Here is a 21,995-nt window from a genome sequence, read left to right as displayed (position 1 = left end):
AGAGAGTAAAATAAGTGAGAAGATGTGTAATTTAATAATATGCGAAATGTACCAAAGTAATGAAAACAAATTTTTTTTGAAATGTTGATTTGAATCATAACCCCACTGGTCCACTCTTTCAAAGTTTCAATAGCATAATTGGGCTTTCAATTGGGCTTTTGAGGCTCCATGTCAAGCTAAAGCCTTTTTATTCCTTAGTGTTTGTACCTAAGAAAATATATGATCCTCATATTTTAAAAATATCAATATTAGTCTTAAATTTTAATATTATTGAAAGAAATTTTATAACTATTTACTCTTTTTAACAGTATGATTGATATTTTTAAAGTGTGAGAATAGTAAATATACAAAGTGGAAAACTATAAGAAATAATGTAATTCTCGCTTATTTTAAAATTTGTTATACAATTAATAAAAAGTGAAAAAATGTGCAAAACTCTTTTAATAATATTACCTCAGAGTTCAAAGATGGTATTTTTAAAGTACGAGGATTACAAGTGATAGCTTTCGCTATAGCAACACGATTATTGTGAATAGTCTCTATTTATTCTGCTATGCTTAAATATTACTCCTACCGAGGTCAACCACTCTTTATCTTCTCTTTTTTTGGGGGGGTTTATGAAATAAAAAATACATAAACACTTGTGATATCATAACTCTAACTAATCTCTCAAAAAACATGGCATTACTACTTAAGAAAGGCATTTCAATGGCTTGATTACTCCATCCATGTTTTGAATGGTGTTTCCACAAACAGTAGTAACTGCTTTATTTTTGTAGTTTAGCACTACATTATCGAACGTAATTCCGGTGCATGGCTCCGATTTACTGCACTCCAACTTCACTCCAGTTTCCCTCGCCGATGTTCCGTGTATATCTTTATATGTTACGTCGCTAATCTTTACACCCGACGACTATACAATCAAAGATTTGAGTTGAAATTATAGAGAACAAACAAACAAAAATACTAAAATATATGTTATTAGTATGACTTTTGATGCTATATGTATATACCCATTCCATAATAAAAGTTAATAATACTCCTAGTACATACCAATTCGACTATAATGGAGATAGAGTACATACCTTTTTGATTTATGAGAAAATATATCAAATAAAATACCAATATTTTTCTCTGGATTCGAGCAAACACATTATTATAGGGTGACAGGCTACACACAATTTTTACGCTATTTCTATTGCTAAATTTGTCGAGAATATTTAAAAATGTTTGAAATCATTTTAAGATTTTTCTAAACTAATGCAAATTTCAGTATTCAATCATGTTGCAATAGGAGGGACTAAACTTATATTAATAAAAATAAAGAAAAATAGCTGCAAAAGTATGGTTTGAGAAATCAAAAGAAAATGCTAAATTGAGAACGAGAAAAATCAAATTAAATAAACATATATTTTATGTTATATTAATCTACTATACTACTAGTTTTATAGTAGTAGTAAATAGATTGTTGGGGTTTCTTAATATAATGTATTAGTTTTTAATATATATGTAAATACTTATTCGACTGTAAAAAATTAGGGTCGGCAAATCCATAATTAATGATATATGTATACCTGATTGGGACAATTTTGATCATTGGGGCAATAATACTGGTCAATGATGATGGGATTTATAGCATTAACCATAGTGAGATCTTCATAACGAACATTTCTAACAAATCCATTGCTAGGCCTTGCCCATGTCTTTATTCTCACACCATTTTGTGTTCCATTAAAAACACACGATTTCACCGTCACATTTTCCACTCCTGCTTCATCCAATACCCATCCTAGACTTCCAATGCTGCATAAAATAAAATTTCATATTTACAACGTTTTCCATCAAACATTGATGATTCAAGAGATTGAATTTGGGGTGATGGTACCTTATGCCATGGCCCGGCCCGCAGGCGACGTTTTGGACGAGCAAGTTGGAGGTTCCAGGACTCACAGAGATGCAATCGTCGCCAGTGGCGATACGGGAGTTGGTGACGGAAACTCCCGACGACTCTCCAATGTGAATTCCATCGGTGTTTGGGCTTTCATCGGGCGCAGAGATTTTTATGTTTTGGAGGTTTGTGTCGTTGCAACCGTGGACGACGATGTGGAACATTTGGCTGTTTATGGAGGTTAATCCGTTGATGCGTATTTTGTTCGAATTCAGGAATGCAAGTGACTGGTCATAAGAGAACACAAAAGAAAGAAGATTGGTAAGAACTATATTTTCAAATTTTATCCATAAAAAATATACTCCATTTTTTATGTGCTTCATATCAATAGACACTTTTATATACTAATAATAAATTCTTATATTTGAAAAAGTAAGCTTAGTAGGGTTTGAAGCTCCTCAAGCACTTCATTTAGTGACCGACGAATGTGACTAGCCTACTAAGAGAGAAAATTCTCATAAACAAAATCGATGTGGGATATCAGAATCCGCAACATAATAAACACTAAGAAATCATTTATTTCAACTCAATACACCAAGTTGACAACAAGAGTTTTACCGTTGCTCCTTTTGGACACTCCTTTCCGGAAGCTTTGCAGGCCCACAAATTGGCGCCTAGACCATCTAGGGTTCCACCGTGAATAGAAACTCCGGTGACCCTTTTGAACTTCAACCAATGGTCACTATTACCAATAACATTGTAATCGGATGGGGCTGAAAGAGTCCCATCAATCTGTATGGTTATGGCATTATTTTTGCACGTGCTGCCGTCAAAATATGCATTTCCCAAAGTGTACGTTCCTTGTGGCACATATATGGTGGCTGGAGACGAGGAGTCACAAGCGGCGCCCCAAGCCGCTTGAAAGGCTTGGGCGCTATCGGATTCTTCGTTGGCTTTTGCACCGTAGGAAAGAACATTGTAGGTAGAATTTTCTGCAAGAATTAATGCTGAAAAGTAGTGTAAAAATGTGACAGTGAGAATTTGGAACATTTTTGAAATGGCCATTTTTGTTATGGTGTAGTGTGTTTTTTGTTTGTGATTTTAACTGGATCAGTTGTTGGTATTTATAGCTTATAGGATTGGACTAAGAAAATGTGATAAATCCATTTTAATAGTGCAAGGATCATTTTATGGATATATATCGTAATCTTTTACTGCATTTAATAAAAAAGTCAACTTACAATGAGTCAATGATACATAAAAGACTAATACGGTAATACAGTATATAATACGATTTCGTAGATATTAGACCATATAACGCAATCAATTCTACGCAAGACATCACTACTTTTTGTATTCCTTTTAAATTTTATTAATGATACTCTTGTATCACGTAAAATTTATCAAAATTTTATTTCAAATAAACATAGACCACACAGTGCAATGATCATTATATTTTTATTTGGAAATTTTGAATTGACTTATTTTAATTTTCAGATAATCTAATATTATTATAATGGTTTAAAATATGTGTTTTTGGGTTAAATATATTAAAATATATGTCTTTGGACTCGTTTATTCGACTCTAGAATAAGTTTTTCATTTCTTAATATAGCAAATTTTACCATTTTTCCAAATTAATGACATTAGGCATTTCTGTTAATGGTTAATTTAAACATGTATTTCAATATCGACACTCACTATACAAAATTTTCTCTCTTATTATTAAGTGAAAAACTTAATTGTAACGATGACATAAGCTTTCATGGTCTCTATAATATTGTTTCAAGCTTCGTATTAGATCGTGTTTAGGAGTTCTAATTAATGGTATTTTTGGATGATACATCGCTCATACAATATTAGTTTTACCTAAACAAGTTCTATCTACATTAGCTCCATATTTTGAGCTCCGAATGAGATGATTCTCGCAACTCAATTGTAGTATTTCATACTCCACTATAGACGAGATGGTATTCAAAATATAAAGGAGTAGTTTCTATTGACATCCACTCGTGATCATATTAACAACTTAGTCATGTTATATCTATTTTCAAACAAGATGGTGTAACTAGTATTCAAAAGCTTTAGACGAGATAATGCCAGGAACTCAATTCTTGTACTATTTTAAACTGTCATTGATGCTTATAAGTCAGACTAAATACCAAGGAGAGACTTTTCAAATTTCGATTTCCCGGAGTTGAGGATGAGCTTTGTGCATTGTGTGGGGAGCAACCTGAAACACTCTATCACATTATTATCTTTGGTTGCTTTGGTTGCAGGTTTTCTAGTAGCTTGTGGTATTTAATTAGATGCAACTGCTGGAATCTTGCCTTTTGTCTTTCCAAAGATCCGATGTCTTGCTTCCTATCATGGATGGATGCACCATTTACGAGATTTGACTTGAAAATTTGGAGTTCGTTATTCTATGTGATCTCATGGTCTATCTGGTGGCTCAAAAATAAAGTAATCTTTCAAAAGATGGAACCGAACTGGAAACTGATAAGAGACTCATTTTTTGAAGGCTAGAAGCATGGACTAAAGGACGGTGCCTAGAATTTCCTTATTCGACTATAAGAAAATATTCTCGATAATTAAAACCTTAATCAATGATATATGTCTACCTGATTGGGACAGTTTTAATTGTTGGGGCAATAATTCTGGTCAATGATGATAGGATTTATAGCATTAACCCATAGTGAGATCTTCGTAATGAACATTTCTAAAAATCCATTGCTAGGCCTTGCCCATGTCTTTATTCTCACACCATTTTGTGTTCCACTAAAAGCACAATATTCGCCAATTCAATTCTTCGCTACAAAAATATCGTCGATTACTAGTAGATTTAGCGGGAGATATGAATTCGACATTATTAGTAGCGGATATATGTTGGTAATCAGCGAAACTTTTATACTGGTATTGTATTTTAAATTTTAGAAAGTAATTTCGATTTGTTTAGTATACACTCAAATATAGGTACCACGGAGTACTAAATTTTACTCAAAATCCAAAATAGAATTAATTTTGGAGAACTATAGAAGCTAGTATTAGTTTAATTACATCATTTTTAGATTTTAGAGTACTACTATTAGAAATTATTTATTGTTTTGAAAGCTTAAACTAAATATTGGTTCATTACTCTAAACAGTAAAAAAACATAATTTTTCTACTGCTGTAAGGTGCATTTGAAGTCAATTATTATATGATGTCATTTTATTTACCTTGTAAAGTTATGATCATTTTAATTATATTATATTTTTTCACTACTACTTTATCCATTTTTATCTCCGTCAATTTTTTATTTCATTAATTTCGCATTATAAAGCATACCGTTTACCATTGGATCATTTTTATAGACCGAGAAAGTAGTGTTTATGAAGTTAAATAACAAGAAAATAAAGTAAATAATAGTATAATTAAATTAAAATAAATAAAATGAGATACTATAGGATAAAAATAAAGCAAACAAAATTAATAGAAAGTGAGTGAAAGCATTAATTATAAATCAGAAATTTGTTCAACTGCATTTTGTCGCTGGTGGAATTCTGGAAGCAAAGGAGCAATTTGCGACGGCATGTAGAGATTGTTGGTGTGGTTGAGTGAATCAAATGGTTCTATAATTAGGTTTGCATTCTGCATTTCACTCAGCAATTCCAGTCAGTAATCACCACTCAATCATCACGCAACAAGTAAATCCCAATTACATTTCTACGATTCCCACAATTTATTTTCCTCTTTAAGAAATCATCACCTACTATGCATCAGATTACGCCATTGATTCTTTTATGCTTACGTCTAAATTAATCGGCAGCACATTCAATCCTCAATTTCATCCAAGCTTTTCTACGTTTAGGTGGAACTGAGCTCAATTACCTGCATTTGTTTACTAAATCATGGATTTTGAACCCAATTTTTAGGTTAAAGAATTAGGTCATGGCGCCTCCACCGGTTCTGGCTCTAGCGCTGCCGTCGGAAACGGGTCGGGTTCTCAGTATTCAGTCGCACACTGTTCAGGTAGCTCTCCTCAATTCAATTTAAAAGCATTTTGCTCTTTCTGCGTAACGTCATGTTTTATTCACTGAAACTGACTGTTTGAGAGAGACACGTTGCTGCAAAATTGAGCTCTCAACCTCCATGGATGTTTTTGTACTAATAAGAATCCTGTTCCATGAATGGGAGGACATGCAGCTGAAAATATCTGTTTAGATTTGAGTGAGATTTTGATATCATGAAATCTTTCTTCTACCATATTACAGTAATAGACCAATCTCTGCCAGTTTGCTTATTGCGTAAAAAAAGTGTTTTGCTAGTGTTACATTTCGTTGTGGTTGGTGGCGTACCATTCGTAGTGATAGATATTGAGCTTCATGTTATAGCCATTGCTAAGTTCTCTTTTACTCTAGGGATACGTCGGCAACAAATCAGCTGTCTTTTCTCTACAATTACTTGGATATGATGTAGATCCAATAAATTCAGTTCAGTTTTCAAACCACACAGGCAAGCTGCTTAATTGACTTCACAGTCTTCATTCTTTCTGAGGTTTAAAACCTGGTGTGAGGACATCCGAGTATCTTTACATGTCCAGGCATGTATTTTAATAAACATATTTGTTGTATTTCTCAGCATGACTATACCATGAATTTTGCAGGATATCCTACTTTTAAGGGCCAGGTCTTGAATGGAGACCAACTTTGGGATTTAATCGAGGGCCTTGAAGCTAATAATTTGTTGTACTACACACATCTACTTACAGGTATCACTGATTCAACTAGTTTAGTGTTGCTGCGGAAATAACTTTCTAATATTCAACTCAATGGTTCTTGAAGTCTGAGCTTTTTATGCCTTTTCAACTGCACTGCAAATTTGTTATACTTTCATTATATTTCGTAAAATCGTATTGACGCCTGCGACGACTTCTATTTTCCATTTCCTTTTAAGCTCTGTGTTGCATAAATGATTAGGTAATAAGATATGTGTCAGTTTTTATAGTTTTTGTCATTTGTTACTTGACATATTTTTCGTTCTACATGTTAACAGCTGGCCACATATTGTAGGTTATATTGGTTCAGTCTCCTTCTTGAATACTGTTCTACGAGTTGTGAACAAGCTTAGGTCTGTCAACCCCGGACTTACATATGGTGAGTAGATCCAGTAGCCTCTGACTATTTAATATGCACAGAAATTTTGCTTCTGATATTCTCTCTTAAATTGAGAATATGCTTCTTGTAGTTTCCTTGGAACTTGGAAGTACAAATTAGCGTGCATAATATTTGTCTAAGATCTTGGTTGAGTAAAGGCTTGGGTCTTTAAAACTAATTTTTGGATAGGTTAAATATACTGCAGCCTTGATATTGTTTTCCTATTCCGTTGCTAACTTGCTATAGTTTGTTATGGAATCTTTGTTTTCAGTGTGTGATCCAGTTTTAGGTGATGAAGGAAAACTGTATGTTGCCGAGGAATTAGTATCCGTATATCGAGAAAAGGTACATTAAATATTGAATATGGTTTTTCTCTAGTGAAAATTATTATGATATTTATCGTAGTTAAGGGACTAGTTCAAGTGCTCATTCAGTTTGTTGCAGTACCCACGGTCCCAAGATTAAAGTTTGGATGTTCTGAAATGTAGATTCTAATTATGAATGGTCAAGTTAAATAACTATTCAATCTTTTTGCCTTCTTTCTGGTTCAGCCAAAGCAACCATTTAAAAATTGCTATTGCGTGAGTGTGTACGCATAAATATACACATATCAAATTTGACTTCATAATTTATAATTCAATTAGAGAGCATAAATTATTAGTACATTTTTTCCACAAGAAATTTTGTAAGAGCGGGTGGCCTATAGCTTTACTTGTGATGCTTTTGCATTTTATTATGGCAACTGATAGCTCTATAACTTGATCTTATAGAAGGTTTTCATGAGTTGTACTAGTAAAGAATATAGTATGAAATAATATCATACTCCCTCCATCCCACAAATAGTGAATAATAGGTTGTGGCACATTTTTGAAATTTTTAAAAAGGGCAAATTGATAGAAAAACATGAAGTGTTAAATTTTGGTCCGTCCCACAACTTCAAAAATCACCCGAAAAAACCATGAAGTTTAAATTTTTTTGCAATTATCCCATGACAAAAAAATTTGGTGAAATTGTATCTGATCTGGTAGCAGAAAATCATACTATTACCGCTAATGAGTTAAACGATGTCGTCTACACTATTCATACAGAAAACGACGTTTAGTTGAAAACATCAACAATATATTACACGTGCGGCCAGATATTTTCGTCGTGGGATAATTGCGAACAAATCCAAACTTCATGATTTTTATGGCTAACTTTTAAAGTTGCGGACATGCCTGTATTTGACCAAACTTCATGGTTTTTCCGGCAACTTACCCTTTAATAAATGTTAGTTAGATTGAAGTTTGAGTGGAGAAAGGGCCCCACTTTACTAGGTAAAGTGTGTTGTGAGTAGAGAAATGATGGTACAAGTGTAATAATTTTGTAAATAATTTGAGCGAGTGGAGAAATGGTGGACCTTGTGTGGTAAATTTGTAAGTTGAGAAAGTGTGGATAAAAGATATGGAATTTATGTCCAAAATGGCAAAGAAATAAGTGTGCATTAATTTGTTGGACACCCCAAAATGGCAAAGTGTGCACTATTTTTTAGGACGGAGGGAGTATTAGTTTATAGATATTTTACTGGTTTGACTTGTCAAGTGTTGATTGGCTTGTATGTAAAATGTCAAAGATTATCAGTGTGTCCTACATTTTTCATCCCTCCATCATATTACATGTGTTTTTTTTTTGTTTTATGTTGGCAAAGGAATTGGCCTCATTTGTTCAAAGTGGACAACATTCATAATTTCATACACAACGGTATATAATAAAGGAAAAAGAAAAAGAAATAGGGAAGAGATGGATTTGTAGAGCAAACTACATAAATGCACTTTTATATCATACTCGCTCTGATGGAAAAATTGGTTATTACTTTTTCTGAATAGGTTGTCCCTGTTGCTTCCATGTTGACTCCGAATCAATTTGAGGCTGAATTGTTGACAAAATCCAGGTATTTTCCTGTTTAACTTGTATATTAAATACTTCCAAAAGCTGACAAAGCATATCTATATCAGCCTGATCATATTTTATGAATCTTACTAATTCACTACTTAATAAAGTTGACCTTATGAGGAGGTGGGTGCAATCTCAGTCACCCTTACGAATTAAGTATGTCCATTTCCATTGATTTTGAGTTCATACCAGACAAGGGAAAGGGAACTCCTTTTTTTTGGATAAAGCCAAAGCACTTGAAAGAGTTTGTTATGACAAATTCACAATAAAAACTTCTACTTACATAATCCAGTTACCTAGAATACTTATTGCAATGATGAAAAGTTTTAGACTTTAATGATAGAGTTTTGATTTATTTCTACACGTGTGTCAACTGATAAACTCTTGGATTTAGCCAAAACTTGTTTCTAATAGTAGTCAGCCACATGCTATTGAGTTTTTTTGCTATGGTTATTTAATCTTTTTATCATTTTATTTATTTTATTTTTGAAGTGTTATCTATGTAACTTTCAGCCAGTCAAGTCTTGGATTATCCCTATGCCCTTAGTTCAAATTGGGTAGTCTTTGAATATGATTGCAGTCGTCAATCATTATGGTAGCATAGGAAAAATATCCCTTTGAGGACTTTCTTGGTTCTAGTTTTTCTTCATTTTATTCTGGTTCAAGCATCATTTGGAATATAATCTGTATCCCCATCAGTTCTTTTTTATGTATTGTGTATCCCTTCTTGTCATCATTTTCCTTGGTTCCTTTTGGTGATTTTGTCGTTCCACGCATTGCTTCAATTTTTAAGGATTGTATCTGAGCAAGATGGCAGGGAGGCATGCAACATTATTCATGCTGCCGGACCATCAAAGGTGTTTTCTAATGCTTCACTCTTAATAGTATCTGAATTATTATCTTGTAGGCTTCTTTTTGTATTTACTCTTTAACCTAATGAGTTCCAAATTGCTGAGAATGATATCTAAAGGCATTACTTATAAAAAGAAATTGTTTTCTTAAATCATCAAATTGCTGAGAATGATATCTACTAGCAATAGCCCTTAATGCCCTAGAATTATACTATGCTATTACAATTATATCCTATCTACAATAATCATGTTATGCTATTAAAGTTATATATGTCTGTTCAAGAATTACAACTTGTGTCAGGTTGTCATAACAAGCATAAATGTAGATGGAGAGCTTCTCCTAATTGGCAGTCATCAGAAAGAGAAGGTAATTGAATAACTCATACTTGTACGGGGTGTCTGCTATTTCCACTATAAATGCATATTTTCTACTGATTCTCGTGTATTTTTTCCTTAATAGTATACTTTATAAATTAAGTTTGTTATTCCCTAATATCCACATTCTTACTGAGCAACTTCGGGCTATTACAGGGGCAACCACCTGAGCAGTTCCGAATCCCAATTCCCAAAATTCCGGCTTATTTCACTGTAAGAAGCTGTTATATTTGTGAATGTTACCTTCTCAAGATATATCTCCTATTGCGTAAATGGTTTTCATGATCTGAGAACATCATATATTCTTCTCACCTCACTTTCCTTGAATAAGTTTAAAAGTTCAGTAAAATGCTTTCAACTATGTGGAGTGTTGGCCAATTCTACCAGTGGACATGCTTTCCACATTCGACACTCTTAGAGGACTTATCATATGCATTTCCCCTGAAACATAGAAAATTTGAAGTTATCTAAGTGTTTGCTCCATACAATCAAGAGTGAGCAGACCCTAGAGTTTCTCCAACTCACCCCTTCCCAACGTAAAATGAAAAGTAGCTGAACCATTTTTTTCAGTCCTCTCTCAGCTTTACGCTTTTGCATGTGGAGTTACATAATCGAGTGATTCTTATTGGACTCATATTTGTCATGACTATATGTTTGTCTAGAATGCTCTATTGGTTTGCGTTCTACTTGCCCAATTCTTCTATAGCTCATTAAATACGCTTGCCAGTTAGCTGCAGAGCCTCTTTTATGTACTCACAGGAAGAAAACTGCCAAAAACGATTAAATTTGTGGAAATTATGAGACAAGAATTTGTAGAGTGCTTCATTCTTCTCATATTTTTTATCAAAACCAAACAATTTTCTTGTACTAATAGTTTGGTACTTCTAACATTGCATCTTCTTTTACTACAGGGAACAGGAGATCTTATGACTGCACTTTTGCTTGGATGGAGCAATGTAACAATTGATAAACCTTATTTTAAGTTCATGAGCCATCTCATAGATATTATTGTGCATCGTTTCTTATTCATTTATCTGATTCTTATCATATAGAAATACCCTGACAACCTTGGCAAAGCTGCAGAACTTTCTGTATCAAGTGTGCAGGTAAGTCTGTTGATTCAGTTAATTCTGATTGAATATCAGAGTCATTGTCTTCCTTCAAAAGTTTGAATTTTCTTATTTTTCTTATCGGGCGAGTATGTTTGATCATGTAATCCTAAAATCATATGCATTGTTGATCTAATGCATCACCCAAAGTAAATGTTCTCCATTGTAAGTATGCATGACTTTGAGTTTGCTGCAGGCGCTTCTGGTTAGGACAGTTGAAGACTATATGAGGGCTGGGCATGACTGCCAGTCGAGCAGCTTAGAGATTCGTTTGATCCAGAGTCAAGTTGATATCCGAAACCCTGAAATCAAATACAGGGCTGAGATGTACAACTAAGAAGTCGACCAAATCCATACAACCAAACAGCCACATTACATTAGGCTGGGGCAAATATGAAAAAGAGGAAATTGAGGACTTTAGTTTCTTTCAAAAGTTAAATAAATGATCTTATGTTGTACTACCAAATTTCACTTTTCCCTTTTCCCTTTTCATATTGGTGTAATTAACTCGAAAGGTAGTGACTAGTGAGCATCAAAAGTTTCCATCAACTAATATACTCCGTAATTACTTTTAATATTTACTGCCTAGGAAAACTGCTTACTAAGCAATCAAGTCTTGAAACTCTATTGTCTTAAAATTGAAGATTTGTCTTAAAATTATTAATATATGAGTTAGATGCATTAAAAATATTTGAGATATCTGTTTGAACCAACAAAAAAAATGGCTATTCTTTTTGCCAAAAACTTTATAAAGTAGGAACGGCAAATACAAAAATTACTATTGTTTCTGCTGCTTCATTTCACGGCCACGAAGCCCCAACTCCACACTCCCGTTTCTGCCATCAGATTCCTCTATTTCTTGTCCTTTATCATCCCATGACTGAAGGTGCGCGCACATTTTTTTCCTCTAATTACAATTGTTACGTGTTTGTCGTAACTAAAGTGAGGAATTGTATAGTCATGCATATGTGTATTATAGTGATTCAATTTAGTAACAGTATATAGAAACGAGAATGCAGGTTGCCAAGTTATGATCTTTTCGGAAGGAAGGTTCCAAAACCTGCTGAATTCAGGAAGGAGTGGGCCTAGAAAAGTGAGAGAAGTGGTCAGTGCATTGATGATTTGTTTGAGTTTGACGAGAAGCTTTCCCAAGCATTGAAAGAGGAGGAGCAGGAGGAGTTATCCCCTCGAAAGCAAGCAGTGAGAGGTCATGAGTGATCTGGAAATTCTCATTGGAGCTTTTTAGTACATCATCTCAGGACCAGAAGACGAAGAACTTAGGCAAGGCAGGCGTAAAATGAGGGGATCCAAACTACAAGTTCTCGCCATAGATGAAGTTAAAGTCAAAGAGCAAGCTAGTATCTAGAAAGAACTGTAAGACAAAATAGATGTTGTTGCTAAGCTAAAAGACTACTACTTATAACTCACTGGTTGTTAGATCCACCTTTTGCGTGCACCTTCAATATTGTTGCTTGTGATAAGCACAATAGAATTCTATTACTCTCCATCTTTTAGCGTAGCTTTCTATTGCTATAGAGCTCTAGATTGTGTTTGAGAGAGTATGTTTAGAGAATAGCAGAGGGTGTTAGAGGGGTTCTAAGATGCTTGTTAATTGTTATGGCATTTCATAGTGAACACCTGTTAAACAAGAAAACATGTGCATCTCAATACCAAGTTAGCACATTTATAAGGGTATGCAAATAGCTAGATGAATTGACATCATTAACATAACGCGAGTAATTATATGTAACAGTCTATCATGTAGGAGTCTTCAAACACACTGTCAAACAACTGATCTCAAATTCTGAAAACTAAGATACGAAAGCAAGGTAAATACATGTCTGCTCGGTGTTGCTTTACATCAGGGGATAAAGATTTCCACACCATTGGGAATACGGATTTCCATACCATCCTCTGATATTCATCGTTGCAGGGCGTTGAAACTGATAACTGTATGCTGGTAACCCTGCACACAAGTTTCCAGACCTGTAAAATTCTCCGGGATCATTATCATTGCTACCCGGGAAATCAGTTCTGGACATCAGTCCATGATCAATGCTGCCCCCACTCCAACCAGTAAGCTCATTGTACATGTCTGGTATTGCCATTTGATTGTTGCTGTTCATGTAACTCTCTAATCCCGGGACATCATTGCTTGGATAGGCTTCATCTTCTAGTTCTAGCCACACAGTCGAGCTAACTGGCCAAAACTCAGCATGTTTACCAGATTTAACTAGTTTCTTGATCAATTTTTCGCCATCAACATTTCCCAACACTGTTACCTTGTGTGCTTCATCAGCATCGATATTCACTTCGTAGACGCCTACACCATCAATCCATTCAGATAAAATGTAAAAAAAGCAAGGTTGAACAGTTTGTAGTTGGTGAGGTAAAACATTATCCATATCTCATTCGACATTCAATCTTTTGTATTTATAAATATATTTACGGCTATTTACCTTGAATTTTTCGAAGCACTTTCTTCACTTTACGCATGCAACCTTGACAGTGAATGTGGACCTTAAGAACATGTGTCTGTAAAAAACATGATAGTAAGTTTAATGCATGTATGATTTCAACGGTAACTGAAATAAAATTAAAGCGTTCCGACCTTCATCTTCACAAAATCGAAGCCGGTGTCTTCCTCAAACATTTTCATCATTCTTAGATGGTAGCTTCCTTACAAAATTAAGGTGTGGTTCCTTATACCTTTCTCAGTGCTTCTCCAATTTTCTACAACTTTTATTATTCGTACATTATTCTGTTTTCATGATATTTTCGACTAGTAGAGTATATACAGACAGCTATATATATTTGTAAAAACAGAACATGAAAAATGTGTTGCAATAGTACTGTACTACTCAGTTTGATTCCTTTGGTTTAAAACTTCATAAATCTTAAGGATTCTTCATTTTTATAGCATATATTTATCTTTGTCTAGTATTTTTAATTTGCCTTCGGTCCGAATAAACATTACTTCCTTATTTTTAATTTGCAGATAATTGGGATTGATGGTCAAAATTATCATTCTCATCAACATATAAGACAAGAATAAACAGTGTAAATATTAGCATCTTCATTCTTGCTTTATATTAACTACAATCTACTTTTCATTAATCATTTACAAAATTATGCTACAGCGCCGCTTAAAGTTGTTTGATTAACCTATTTAACCAGAGAGGGATAAAAGCTAAAATAAAAAGAAAAAAAGAGCTTAGTCCTTGTTACTTTTTGGAAGTATTGTTCTCTTTTTTACCCATGCGTTTTGCAACTGCTTTGTGTACATACTATTCTACAAAGAGGCACCAATTTCAAATTAGCCATTATATTATTGTAGCATGCGTTAATCGACCATGACATCCACATTTATTTCCAAATATATTATATTCCCATTTTGTGATTATATTTTTCCAACTGTTGCATTTCGGTCAGCATGGAGAATGCTACATAATCAATTCTCTCATCTCACTACATAATCTGAAAATTAAAATGAAACATATATTAAATTTTCACATAATAGAACAAGCGTGGGGGTTATCGTCGCTGAAGAGATGCGTGATCCCTTCCTCGTGAGGCGCTGCTTGAGCGACGTTTCTGACAAAGCCGGATGGGGCCCTTTTGTCGTAGGCCTGAGGCGCGTAGGGATACTGAACCAGATTGTGAGGCACATAAGGCCACAATTCAGCTCTTTTTCCGGTTCTCTTCACTCTCTTGAGCACCTTGCTCGCATCGATGAAGCCACACACCGTTACACGGTGTTGCTTCCTGTTCACTTCTACACTTCTCACTCCTACACTTCTATATCATTATATGCATCAACAAATATTTATATAAATTAACATGCATTACCTTTCATGTTTTTGACAGCATTCTTGACTCTTCTCTCACATCCATCACAGTCCAATTTCACTTTGATCTCAACTGTCTACATGATCAGCAAACAAATTCCCTATATAGTAAATATTAATTAAGCAAATAAAATAGTACTACTATGTATGAGAAAATGTTGAGGCATTAGTACCTGCATAGGTTTCCTTTTGCCTCTTGTTGTGGTGACAGTGCAAAAGTTTGAGAGATAATCAAGAGCTCCCATTCTCCTTTTGAGCTTGTGAAGTAAAGAAGAATGGATTTTGTTGATATTTATAGTGTTGAGTATAACAAGCTGTGTATGTCCAATTCTACCATTGTGAATCCAAAGAGCTAAGATTGTAATTGAGGGTACAAATGTAAACTTATTCTTTTGTAAAATTTATTTTATAAAGAGGGTTAAAATGAGCAGAAAATAGGGTGATTATGCCCTGAAATCATGATGAGCAGGTAACAATGCTTTTGTTTAAGGTGATTGTTTAATCATGAAATTGTTCTAAAAGTGCTTTACTGTTTGCTTTCATTTTCATTCAACTGCTTTTTCAATATTTTTAATTGGATTAATTGCCGCAATAATTGATTTTACTGTATCCATTTTTGATCTTGATACTGTTTTTTCTATCTTGTTAGAAGAAAGTTGAGTGATAAAAGGCATATCAAATAGGGACTATAATAGAAAGTGGTGAGGTTATTTTTCTTTTCTTTTAGTACAAACATATACTATGTGACTTCTTTCCAGCTGAAATATGCATGAATCATGGCCCATATTGCTCCTTTGCTTCATTTATTTAATCACTATTGCTTATAAAATAGTAAACAAATCAGAATTGTTTGCTTTTGGAGTCTTGTAAGTATATAGCGTGCAACAAAATCAAGATAACAAATCGATCTCATTTGTTTTGTAATCAAGTTTTCTTTTTTGGGAAGATTTTGTTTCAACGAAGATTGATTTGGGTATGCATATATTTAGAGGTGACGAATTTCATCTTATTTATATCAGCAACTTCTCATATTTCCCATTTTCTTTTCTCCAAAATCAGACCGAACTACCCAAAATGCCCTTGATCATAGAAGGCATATGCAACAGTTATTTACTCCCAGCTCTCCTAATATTATTAAAAGGATAAATGTCAATTATTGTCTCAACGTAAAAATGCAATGATCTCAAAATATAGACAGCATTCTTCCGAGATTCCTGGAGTTCTATCAATGAGAGCGTAAAGAAAGAACTAAAGCAACACGCTCGTGTACACAACACCGTGTATATAGTATACACCATCAAGAGCAAAATTGAGCAGTAAATGATTAACAGTTGCAATTCTAGTTTATTTTTAATCATACAAACAATGTAAAGCTCGATAAACAAGGATGGTTCGATCAAACTAAATCAGTAGTGTCTGTAACTCAGTTACAAAACTACTTCTTAAAAGCATGAGCATCCTCAACTAAATTGGACAGAAGGGATAAAGAAGATAGAAAGAATGTGGAGAAGTAGAGACTTGTCACGGTGTACCTTTAATGGCTTGACAGTGATCGCAGCTTTTTCAGTTTTTGACCTCTCAAACCATTCCAAAATGCAGCTGCATTAACGACTTTCTTACCAGGCAGCTGAACCTCCAACACCTGCAAGTGGTTACACAAGATTATCGAAACAAATTTTGCAGCACAACGTGACCATGAATGTAGACTCACTATCTTGTCATGAAAAGACTGGAATATAGTGCAGGAATACGTAATTAAAGCGATTGCAGAACTATCAATCTTCAATTTTGTTGGTACATAGAACATTGACAGCATAATACTATGGCAGTAAAGTTTTGAATCAAAATATTATGACAGCTCACCTCAAGTGCTGTTCCATCACCACATGGGAATATCAATGAGCCTTTTACAAAGACGATGTCATCTTTTTCACCATTCCGAATCTCATTATTGTCATGAACTCTTGTAGTGATGATCTTAAGGTCTATGGTGTTCTGCTGATCAGTTTTTGGATCAATCACCAAAACTTTGGCTCGAGTCCCAGGCCAACCTGAAAATGCACGAACCTAAAAACTTACATGCAATAAATCCATGTCTATTAATTGAATTGAGAAACAAAATATACCTTGTTATGAAGGACTGTAGCTTTTTTATCAAAAGATAGATATGATTCTTCTTGAGTTATCTGCATGAAAAAATAAAATAGTCTTGATTACGGATTGTGCAACTCATAATAGCATGATATGCTGATAGATTTATTGACATTAAAGAAACATTTCAGGGCTAACCAAAACATAGAATACCTTTGGAGCCAATGTAGCTTTAGATTCATCTTGTGGGGTAGCTTTAGTTTTTGCAGAACCATCGAGTATTGATGGAAGTTCACTGATCAGAAGTTTAGATCCTACATTCAAGTGCGTTGTGCATCCAAATAAGAATAAGGAATTATTATATACAGCCAACTTCTTGTTGTCGCATGCTTTTAAGAATGAGCAATTGAAGAAAGTAAAATTAAACTACAGTCTAAAGACTCGTGATATATATAACCATAGGCAGAGCGTAAGATCCCAGAGAAGAAGCACTATATTATTAGCAATGAAATGCATGCGGTGTCATACTTCTAGAAGGGTTCCTATCAAACGATTATCTCATGAATCAGGGAGCCTTCAAGACATCTAAAACACTTGAAACAAATTTATAACTCAAGTTCGACAAAGCTCCAAAGGTGAGAAGTTTGCGGATACATACAAACTGGAGAAGTTAACTGACAAAAATAATGACAAACCTTGAGAAAACAGAAACTCTAACAGCTCTGGGGCCTGCAAAAATATTTCAGAGCTCTTATTATGAAAGTAAATTGAAAGGGTACTCAGTTTCTTTTGGTCAAAAATTTGAGGGGACATGCTCTGCATACCTTTATTTTATCATCAATTTCCATTTTTTCACAAGCAATAACAGGGCCAGCATCCAATTGGCGCACTGTGTAGGCTAATGAAACCCCTGTTTCTCGCACACCATCCTGTTGAATTTCATTTATTCGATCATGCTGTTAAGTCAAAATGGGTCTATCAAGAAAAGGAAGCACTCAGTTTAGACCTGTAAAGCCCTCTGAACAGGTGCTGCTCCACGATATAGAGGAAGCAAGCTAGGGTGTATGTTGACAGTCCCTACAAGATTGCATTCAAATCTGAGACAACTAGATGTCAGATTTTGAGACAAAATGTATTCAACGTAACAGTGCCCATCAAATCAATTAATCACAAAAGAATGGCAAATAATGATGGAAGATATCTATAGATGGCATGAAAAAAATGGAATTTCTGCTAAGAGCCTTCACTACAAGTAAAAATACAGGGCTCGCAATAAGTCAGGTATGCGTATACATCTAGAAATCAAGACCTTGAACTTATGCATTAGATGTACACACCTTGAGAACTACAATACCCACTGAATCTGAATTCCTATAGGCCTATCTCTTCCTTATGGTTTATGCTTAAACATAACAATCCAGTTAATATGGTGAATACGAGGGCAGAAACATAAGTACATAACACAGCATAATAGAAGAATAACAACCTGTAACTTGTAAGACAAACAGAATATTTGGAATCTTCAGACTAACCCATAGACGGAATATTAAGGAATTTGGTGGGCAAGATATTCCCATATGCGGCAGTGATGCAAAGTTCGGGTTCCAAAGCCTTAAAGCTGCTAAGAAATGATTCCTGCAAGGAGGTGCTATAAATATATAAATCTGTTCCTTCATAGAGGTAATAGAATTAAAGGTTCTTGTACACATATTTTGAACTTCCAGCGGTATCAACTCGATCATTATATTTTGCCAAGTTATTTATCGGAAAAAGAATTCTACACAAATATATATATCCCATCCATAGTTCTGAGCCAACCTGTGTTACATAAGAGATACAAGAATCAAAAGAAAAATTCTCTCTTCCAAAGGGATGCTCATGGTTCCTTCTCGGGAAGTTTACCCGATAGTTCCTGATTCCTAACACAACAATTTTCTTTCTGAGAACTACCTGTTGAAGTGATGATGTGACTTCAGTCTATGTCCCCCAATCTCCCTTACGAAGTATAAGTGTGCCCAATACCTCATTTTCAATTACAATAAACTCTATGCCAATCAAAATCAGGGTAATGAATTCAGATGATCGTTAGGATATATAGTTATTTGAGCCAAAAGTACAAAATGGTTTCCACAAAGGTATTTAATAGAAAGCGGATTCATATATAGTATATAAAAAGGGCCATCAAGAAAACTCAGACTATAAGTGAACATGCACAAACACAGTGGAAGATATGACAGAATGAGTACATAATTTACCTCACCAGCTTTTATCGGGGTGAAGATCAACTCAGAGGGGAAACCTCTGTCGAGAGCATGTTGTGCAACTGGAGAAGGCATCACCTTTCTACCCCTGTCTCTAGCAGATGGTGGTTGGGTGACAATCGCCGTAATCTGAATTACACCAAAATGCAGTCAATAAATGTTCCTCATCATAGTAAAGTGAATACATCACAGCACCAATGCCTTTTACAAGCATTGTTCTCTCAAATCAACTACATATACCGATTCCAAGTTTGCTGCTTTTTATCACTTATCTCGACTAAAGATGGTAACTTTTGTTCAGTTTGCACAAACTGTCAGCGTTAGAACATACATTGATATTCCCATCCAAATTACATGGCTAACCCTATGAAATAGTATTGAACACTAGAAAAATAAATAGAGACTAGTTTATGCGCAAAAAAGGGAAACAGAAATGTAGAGAATAAAGAGTGTTGAGCAGGTAAGCACCTCAAATAAGGAATCGGGTGCGGAGGAGGCAGTGAAGAGGGCATCTAGAACGGAAGCGGAAACCTGGAAATGGAGAGTTGGTATTAATTAGTAATGTGTGTATGAATTAGTAATTAATTGGGAATGTCACAGAGAGAGAGACTTGAGGAGAGCCCAAGTAGACGAGGCGCTTCTTGTGAGAAGAAGTGGCGGCGCCGACACAGTAGAAGCGGCGGAGCATCACCGAAGAAGACGATAACATTTTGCTCCAACTCTATTTTTAATGCCAATTTGTTTATCCCATATCTTGGTAGTACCTTTTTTTTTTAATGGAAACTAGTGTTATCACCCCCGCACGGGATATAAAATTTTTAAAAAGATAAATTATAAAATAAGTAGATTAAAAAAAAAAAGAATATAAAGAAAATATAATGATATTTATAATTAAGAATGTGGGTTAATTACAATAAGTATTCAAAACATTATAAATAATTAAAAATATTATAAAAAATAACAAAAAGAAAAATGTATATCTCTCAATCTTATAAATGAAACATTTCAGCAAATGATTTTGTACATTTTTTATTTTTTATGTGAGTGGAGTAAAATAAAATAAAGTAAATGATAGAATCAAAGAACATGAGTTAGTTAAAATAAAATATACAAATAAAGGAAAATGCATGACTAAGGATCAAATGGGAAAAAATCATACTATAACTTAAATAAATAAATAGTTCAAAGTTTTGATTAACAAAATATAGAATATCTAGTTATTTAATTAAAAACATTTCAGTTAATCCATATTTCTTTCTAATTTTTTTTAATTGCCTCTTCTATCCCTTTTTTTAGTCATTGTGGCTGCCCAAGACGTCGCAGGCGACGCTGGCCGGCCGCACACGTCCCCACAATTCCGTGAATTAATTCGGTCTCACGAGAAATTCTTTACTTCATTTCCAGCTCAAAACATTATTTATTTCTCCATCCTTTTATCTAAGCTGGCTCAAATACTAATTAAAAGAACTTGGCCCAAGACAAGTGATGCACTTTTTATTAGCACTAGATAAACCTGCAAGTATACAGAGTATATATAGTATAGCTAAATGTTAGTACCGGATATCGAACACGGGGAAGACGAACACAAAGTGTCTATCCTCTACTAAGACTCAAATACAATCTGGGAAAACAATTGGGTTTTGAAAACTTTTGAAAAACTAAAAACAATAGAAAGCATAGATCAACTAAAAAGCGAATAAAACACAGAGAAAGACGATAGAGATAAGGGAATCCCAGGGATGTGTGTTCACAGTTATGGTTATACAAAATTCCAACTACATTACCCTAACACAGTTTATACTTTGAAAGGACGAGTCACCTAGCTTATGCTCATGCGATACAAATGTTGATTACAAGATTAGGGTTGTCAATCCTAACACGTAACTCCAAAAAGCTCCTAAGACCCTTGAAAAGTCCTCACTCTCAATTAACAGAAGTGCCGTTTTAAGGGAAGCTAACTGTAGTGTCTACTAAGTGAATCTAACTCGCTAGAACTCTGTCACAGTTATGAAGCAAGTTATATTAAATCATACATGATTGTGTCACTCAATCATGCAGCATCAAAACTACTTAGGGAAGAAACAAAGTAAAAACAAAACGGATATTAGATAGAAAAATGAATTTGTATAACCAAAGTCCTTACAAACACATCCCTAGAATCCTATGAGTTTAGTTACACATAATTGAATAAGCTAAAAACATAGATTGAAGGGAAGACAATTTGAACATAAAACTAAAGCAAATAAAACCCGTAGGTTGAATCCTTGTCGTTCTTGATGTTCTTGAAATCCTTCTCCAACTCCTTGCACCAATGAAGTACTCTAGGTCTTGATCTCTATGAAGTATTTTGCAATTAGAAGTTCTCTCTTTTTGATGAAGCTTGAGGCCTTATTTATAGGGAAAATCCATGCCTTGTTATAGAAGGAAATTTTTTTCCAAAATATGGTAAAACTGGGCGCAAATCTAGGGCTTCTCGGATTCGCCGCCTTTCTCAATGGCCCGCCG

General features: G+C 34.4%; 5 protein-coding genes across 6 annotated transcripts; 1 reads left to right on the top strand and 4 right to left on the bottom strand.

Moving 5' to 3' along the window:
* Positions 1 to 691: 691 nt before the first annotated feature.
* On the bottom strand, positions 692 to 2,953 carry LOC125187441 (polygalacturonase-like). The gene is made up of 4 exons (XM_048084039.1): positions 2,507 to 2,953; positions 1,886 to 2,175; positions 1,575 to 1,803; positions 692 to 913 (listed from the first exon to the last, which is right to left on the bottom strand). Exons 1-4 carry the CDS (start codon positions 2,951 to 2,953, stop codon positions 692 to 694), a joined length of 1,188 nt encoding a protein of 395 aa, XP_047939996.1.
* Positions 2,954 to 5,405: 2,452 nt separating this feature from the next.
* On the top strand, positions 5,406 to 11,839 carry LOC125200102 (pyridoxal kinase-like). 2 transcript variants are annotated; one of them, XM_048097925.1, is made up of 13 exons: positions 5,406 to 5,509; positions 5,803 to 5,899; positions 6,289 to 6,382; positions 6,534 to 6,638; positions 6,940 to 7,023; positions 7,295 to 7,368; positions 8,889 to 8,953; positions 9,749 to 9,812; positions 10,108 to 10,173; positions 10,338 to 10,394; positions 11,093 to 11,137; positions 11,234 to 11,287; positions 11,487 to 11,839. In XM_048097925.1, the coding sequence occupies exons 2-13, from the start codon at positions 5,819 to 5,821 to the stop codon at positions 11,625 to 11,627; spliced, it is 930 nt and encodes a 309-aa protein (XP_047953882.1). In that variant the 5' UTR covers positions 5,406 to 5,509; positions 5,803 to 5,818; the 3' UTR covers positions 11,628 to 11,839. The 2 variants fall into 2 exon arrangements, with proteins under 2 accessions (XP_047953882.1, XP_047953844.1); XM_048097887.1 differs by having other exon boundaries at positions 5,407 to 5,574.
* Positions 11,840 to 13,114: 1,275 nt separating this feature from the next.
* Positions 13,115 to 13,864, bottom strand: LOC125207346 (heavy metal-associated isoprenylated plant protein 32-like). Its single transcript, XM_048106644.1, has 2 exons — positions 13,750 to 13,864; positions 13,115 to 13,613 (listed from the first exon to the last, which is right to left on the bottom strand). The coding sequence occupies exons 1-2, from the start codon at positions 13,784 to 13,786 to the stop codon at positions 13,147 to 13,149; spliced, it is 504 nt and encodes a 167-aa protein (XP_047962601.1). The 5' UTR covers positions 13,787 to 13,864; the 3' UTR covers positions 13,115 to 13,146.
* A 797-nt stretch (positions 13,865 to 14,661) lies between these two features.
* On the bottom strand, positions 14,662 to 16,301 carry LOC125202111 (heavy metal-associated isoprenylated plant protein 21-like). The gene is made up of 3 exons (XM_048100456.1): positions 15,312 to 16,301; positions 15,140 to 15,215; positions 14,662 to 15,080 (listed from the first exon to the last, which is right to left on the bottom strand). The coding sequence occupies exons 1-3, from the start codon at positions 15,381 to 15,383 to the stop codon at positions 14,800 to 14,802; spliced, it is 429 nt and encodes a 142-aa protein (XP_047956413.1). The 5' UTR covers positions 15,384 to 16,301; the 3' UTR covers positions 14,662 to 14,799.
* Positions 16,302 to 16,403: 102 nt separating this feature from the next.
* Positions 16,404 to 20,248, bottom strand: LOC125202110 (methionyl-tRNA formyltransferase). The gene is made up of 11 exons (XM_048100455.1): positions 20,101 to 20,248; positions 19,959 to 20,021; positions 19,485 to 19,619; positions 18,762 to 18,864; positions 18,236 to 18,306; positions 18,054 to 18,158; positions 17,925 to 17,958; positions 17,443 to 17,543; positions 17,265 to 17,324; positions 17,002 to 17,205; positions 16,404 to 16,780 (listed from the first exon to the last, which is right to left on the bottom strand). The coding sequence occupies exons 1-11, from the start codon at positions 20,197 to 20,199 to the stop codon at positions 16,673 to 16,675; spliced, it is 1,083 nt and encodes a 360-aa protein (XP_047956412.1). The 5' UTR covers positions 20,200 to 20,248; the 3' UTR covers positions 16,404 to 16,672.
* Between the last annotated feature and the right edge of the window lie 1,747 nt (positions 20,249 to 21,995).

This window comes from Salvia hispanica, chromosome 1, assembly GCF_023119035.1.
Source record: "Salvia hispanica cultivar TCC Black 2014 chromosome 1, UniMelb_Shisp_WGS_1.0, whole genome shotgun sequence".
NCBI lineage: Eukaryota > Viridiplantae > Streptophyta > Magnoliopsida > Lamiales > Lamiaceae > Salvia > Salvia hispanica.
The sequence above is the reverse complement of the archived record's forward strand: the minus strand, read 5'-3'. Positions and strand labels throughout refer to the sequence as shown.

Bases quoted from the DNA above. Each gene is read 5' to 3' on its own strand.
- LOC125200102 (XM_048097925.1), top strand. From the start codon at position 5,819: ATGGCGCCTCCACCGGTTCTGGCTCTAGCGCTGCCGTCGGAAACGGGT. The intron at 6,383-6,533 runs GCAAGCTGCTTA...TGAATTTTGCAG, and splicing joins TCAGTTTTCAAACCACACAG to GATATCCTACTTTTAAGGGC. The intron at 11,288-11,486 runs GTAAGTCTGTTG...AGTTTGCTGCAG, and splicing joins TTTCTGTATCAAGTGTGCAG to GCGCTTCTGGTTAGGACAGT.
- LOC125202111 (XM_048100456.1), bottom strand. From the start codon at position 15,383: ATGGGAGCTCTTGATTATCTCTCAAACTTTTGCACTGTCACCACAACA. The intron at 15,216-15,311 runs GTACTAATGCCT...CTGATCATGTAG, and splicing joins GCAAAAGGAAACCTATGCAG to ACAGTTGAGATCAAAGTGAA. The intron at 15,081-15,139 runs GTAATGCATGTT...ATAGAAGTGTAG, and splicing joins TGCTGTCAAAAACATGAAAG to GAGTGAGAAGTGTAGAAGTG.
- LOC125207346 (XM_048106644.1), bottom strand. From the start codon at position 13,786: ATGCGTAAAGTGAAGAAAGTGCTTCGAAAAATTCAAG. The intron at 13,614-13,749 runs GTAAATAGCCGT...TTGATGGTGTAG, and splicing joins AGTGCTTCGAAAAATTCAAG to GCGTCTACGAAGTGAATATC.
- LOC125202110 (XM_048100455.1), bottom strand. From the start codon at position 20,199: ATGTTATCGTCTTCTTCGGTGATGCTCCGCCGCTTCTACTGTGTCGGC. The intron at 20,022-20,100 runs GTCTCTCTCTCT...CTCCATTTCCAG, and splicing joins TCTACTTGGGCTCTCCTCAA to GTTTCCGCTTCCGTTCTAGA. The intron at 17,325-17,442 runs GTATTCTATGTT...TTTTTCATGCAG, and splicing joins AAGCTACATTGGCTCCAAAG to ATAACTCAAGAAGAATCATA.
- LOC125187441 (XM_048084039.1), bottom strand. From the start codon at position 2,953: ATGGCCATTTCAAAAATGTTCCAAATTCTCACTGTCACATTTTTACAC. The intron at 2,176-2,506 runs GTAAAACTCTTG...TCTTATGACCAG, and splicing joins AGTGTCCAAAAGGAGCAACG to TCACTTGCATTCCTGAATTC. The intron at 1,804-1,885 runs GTACCATCACCC...TATTTTATGCAG, and splicing joins GGGCCGGGCCATGGCATAAG to CATTGGAAGTCTAGGATGGG.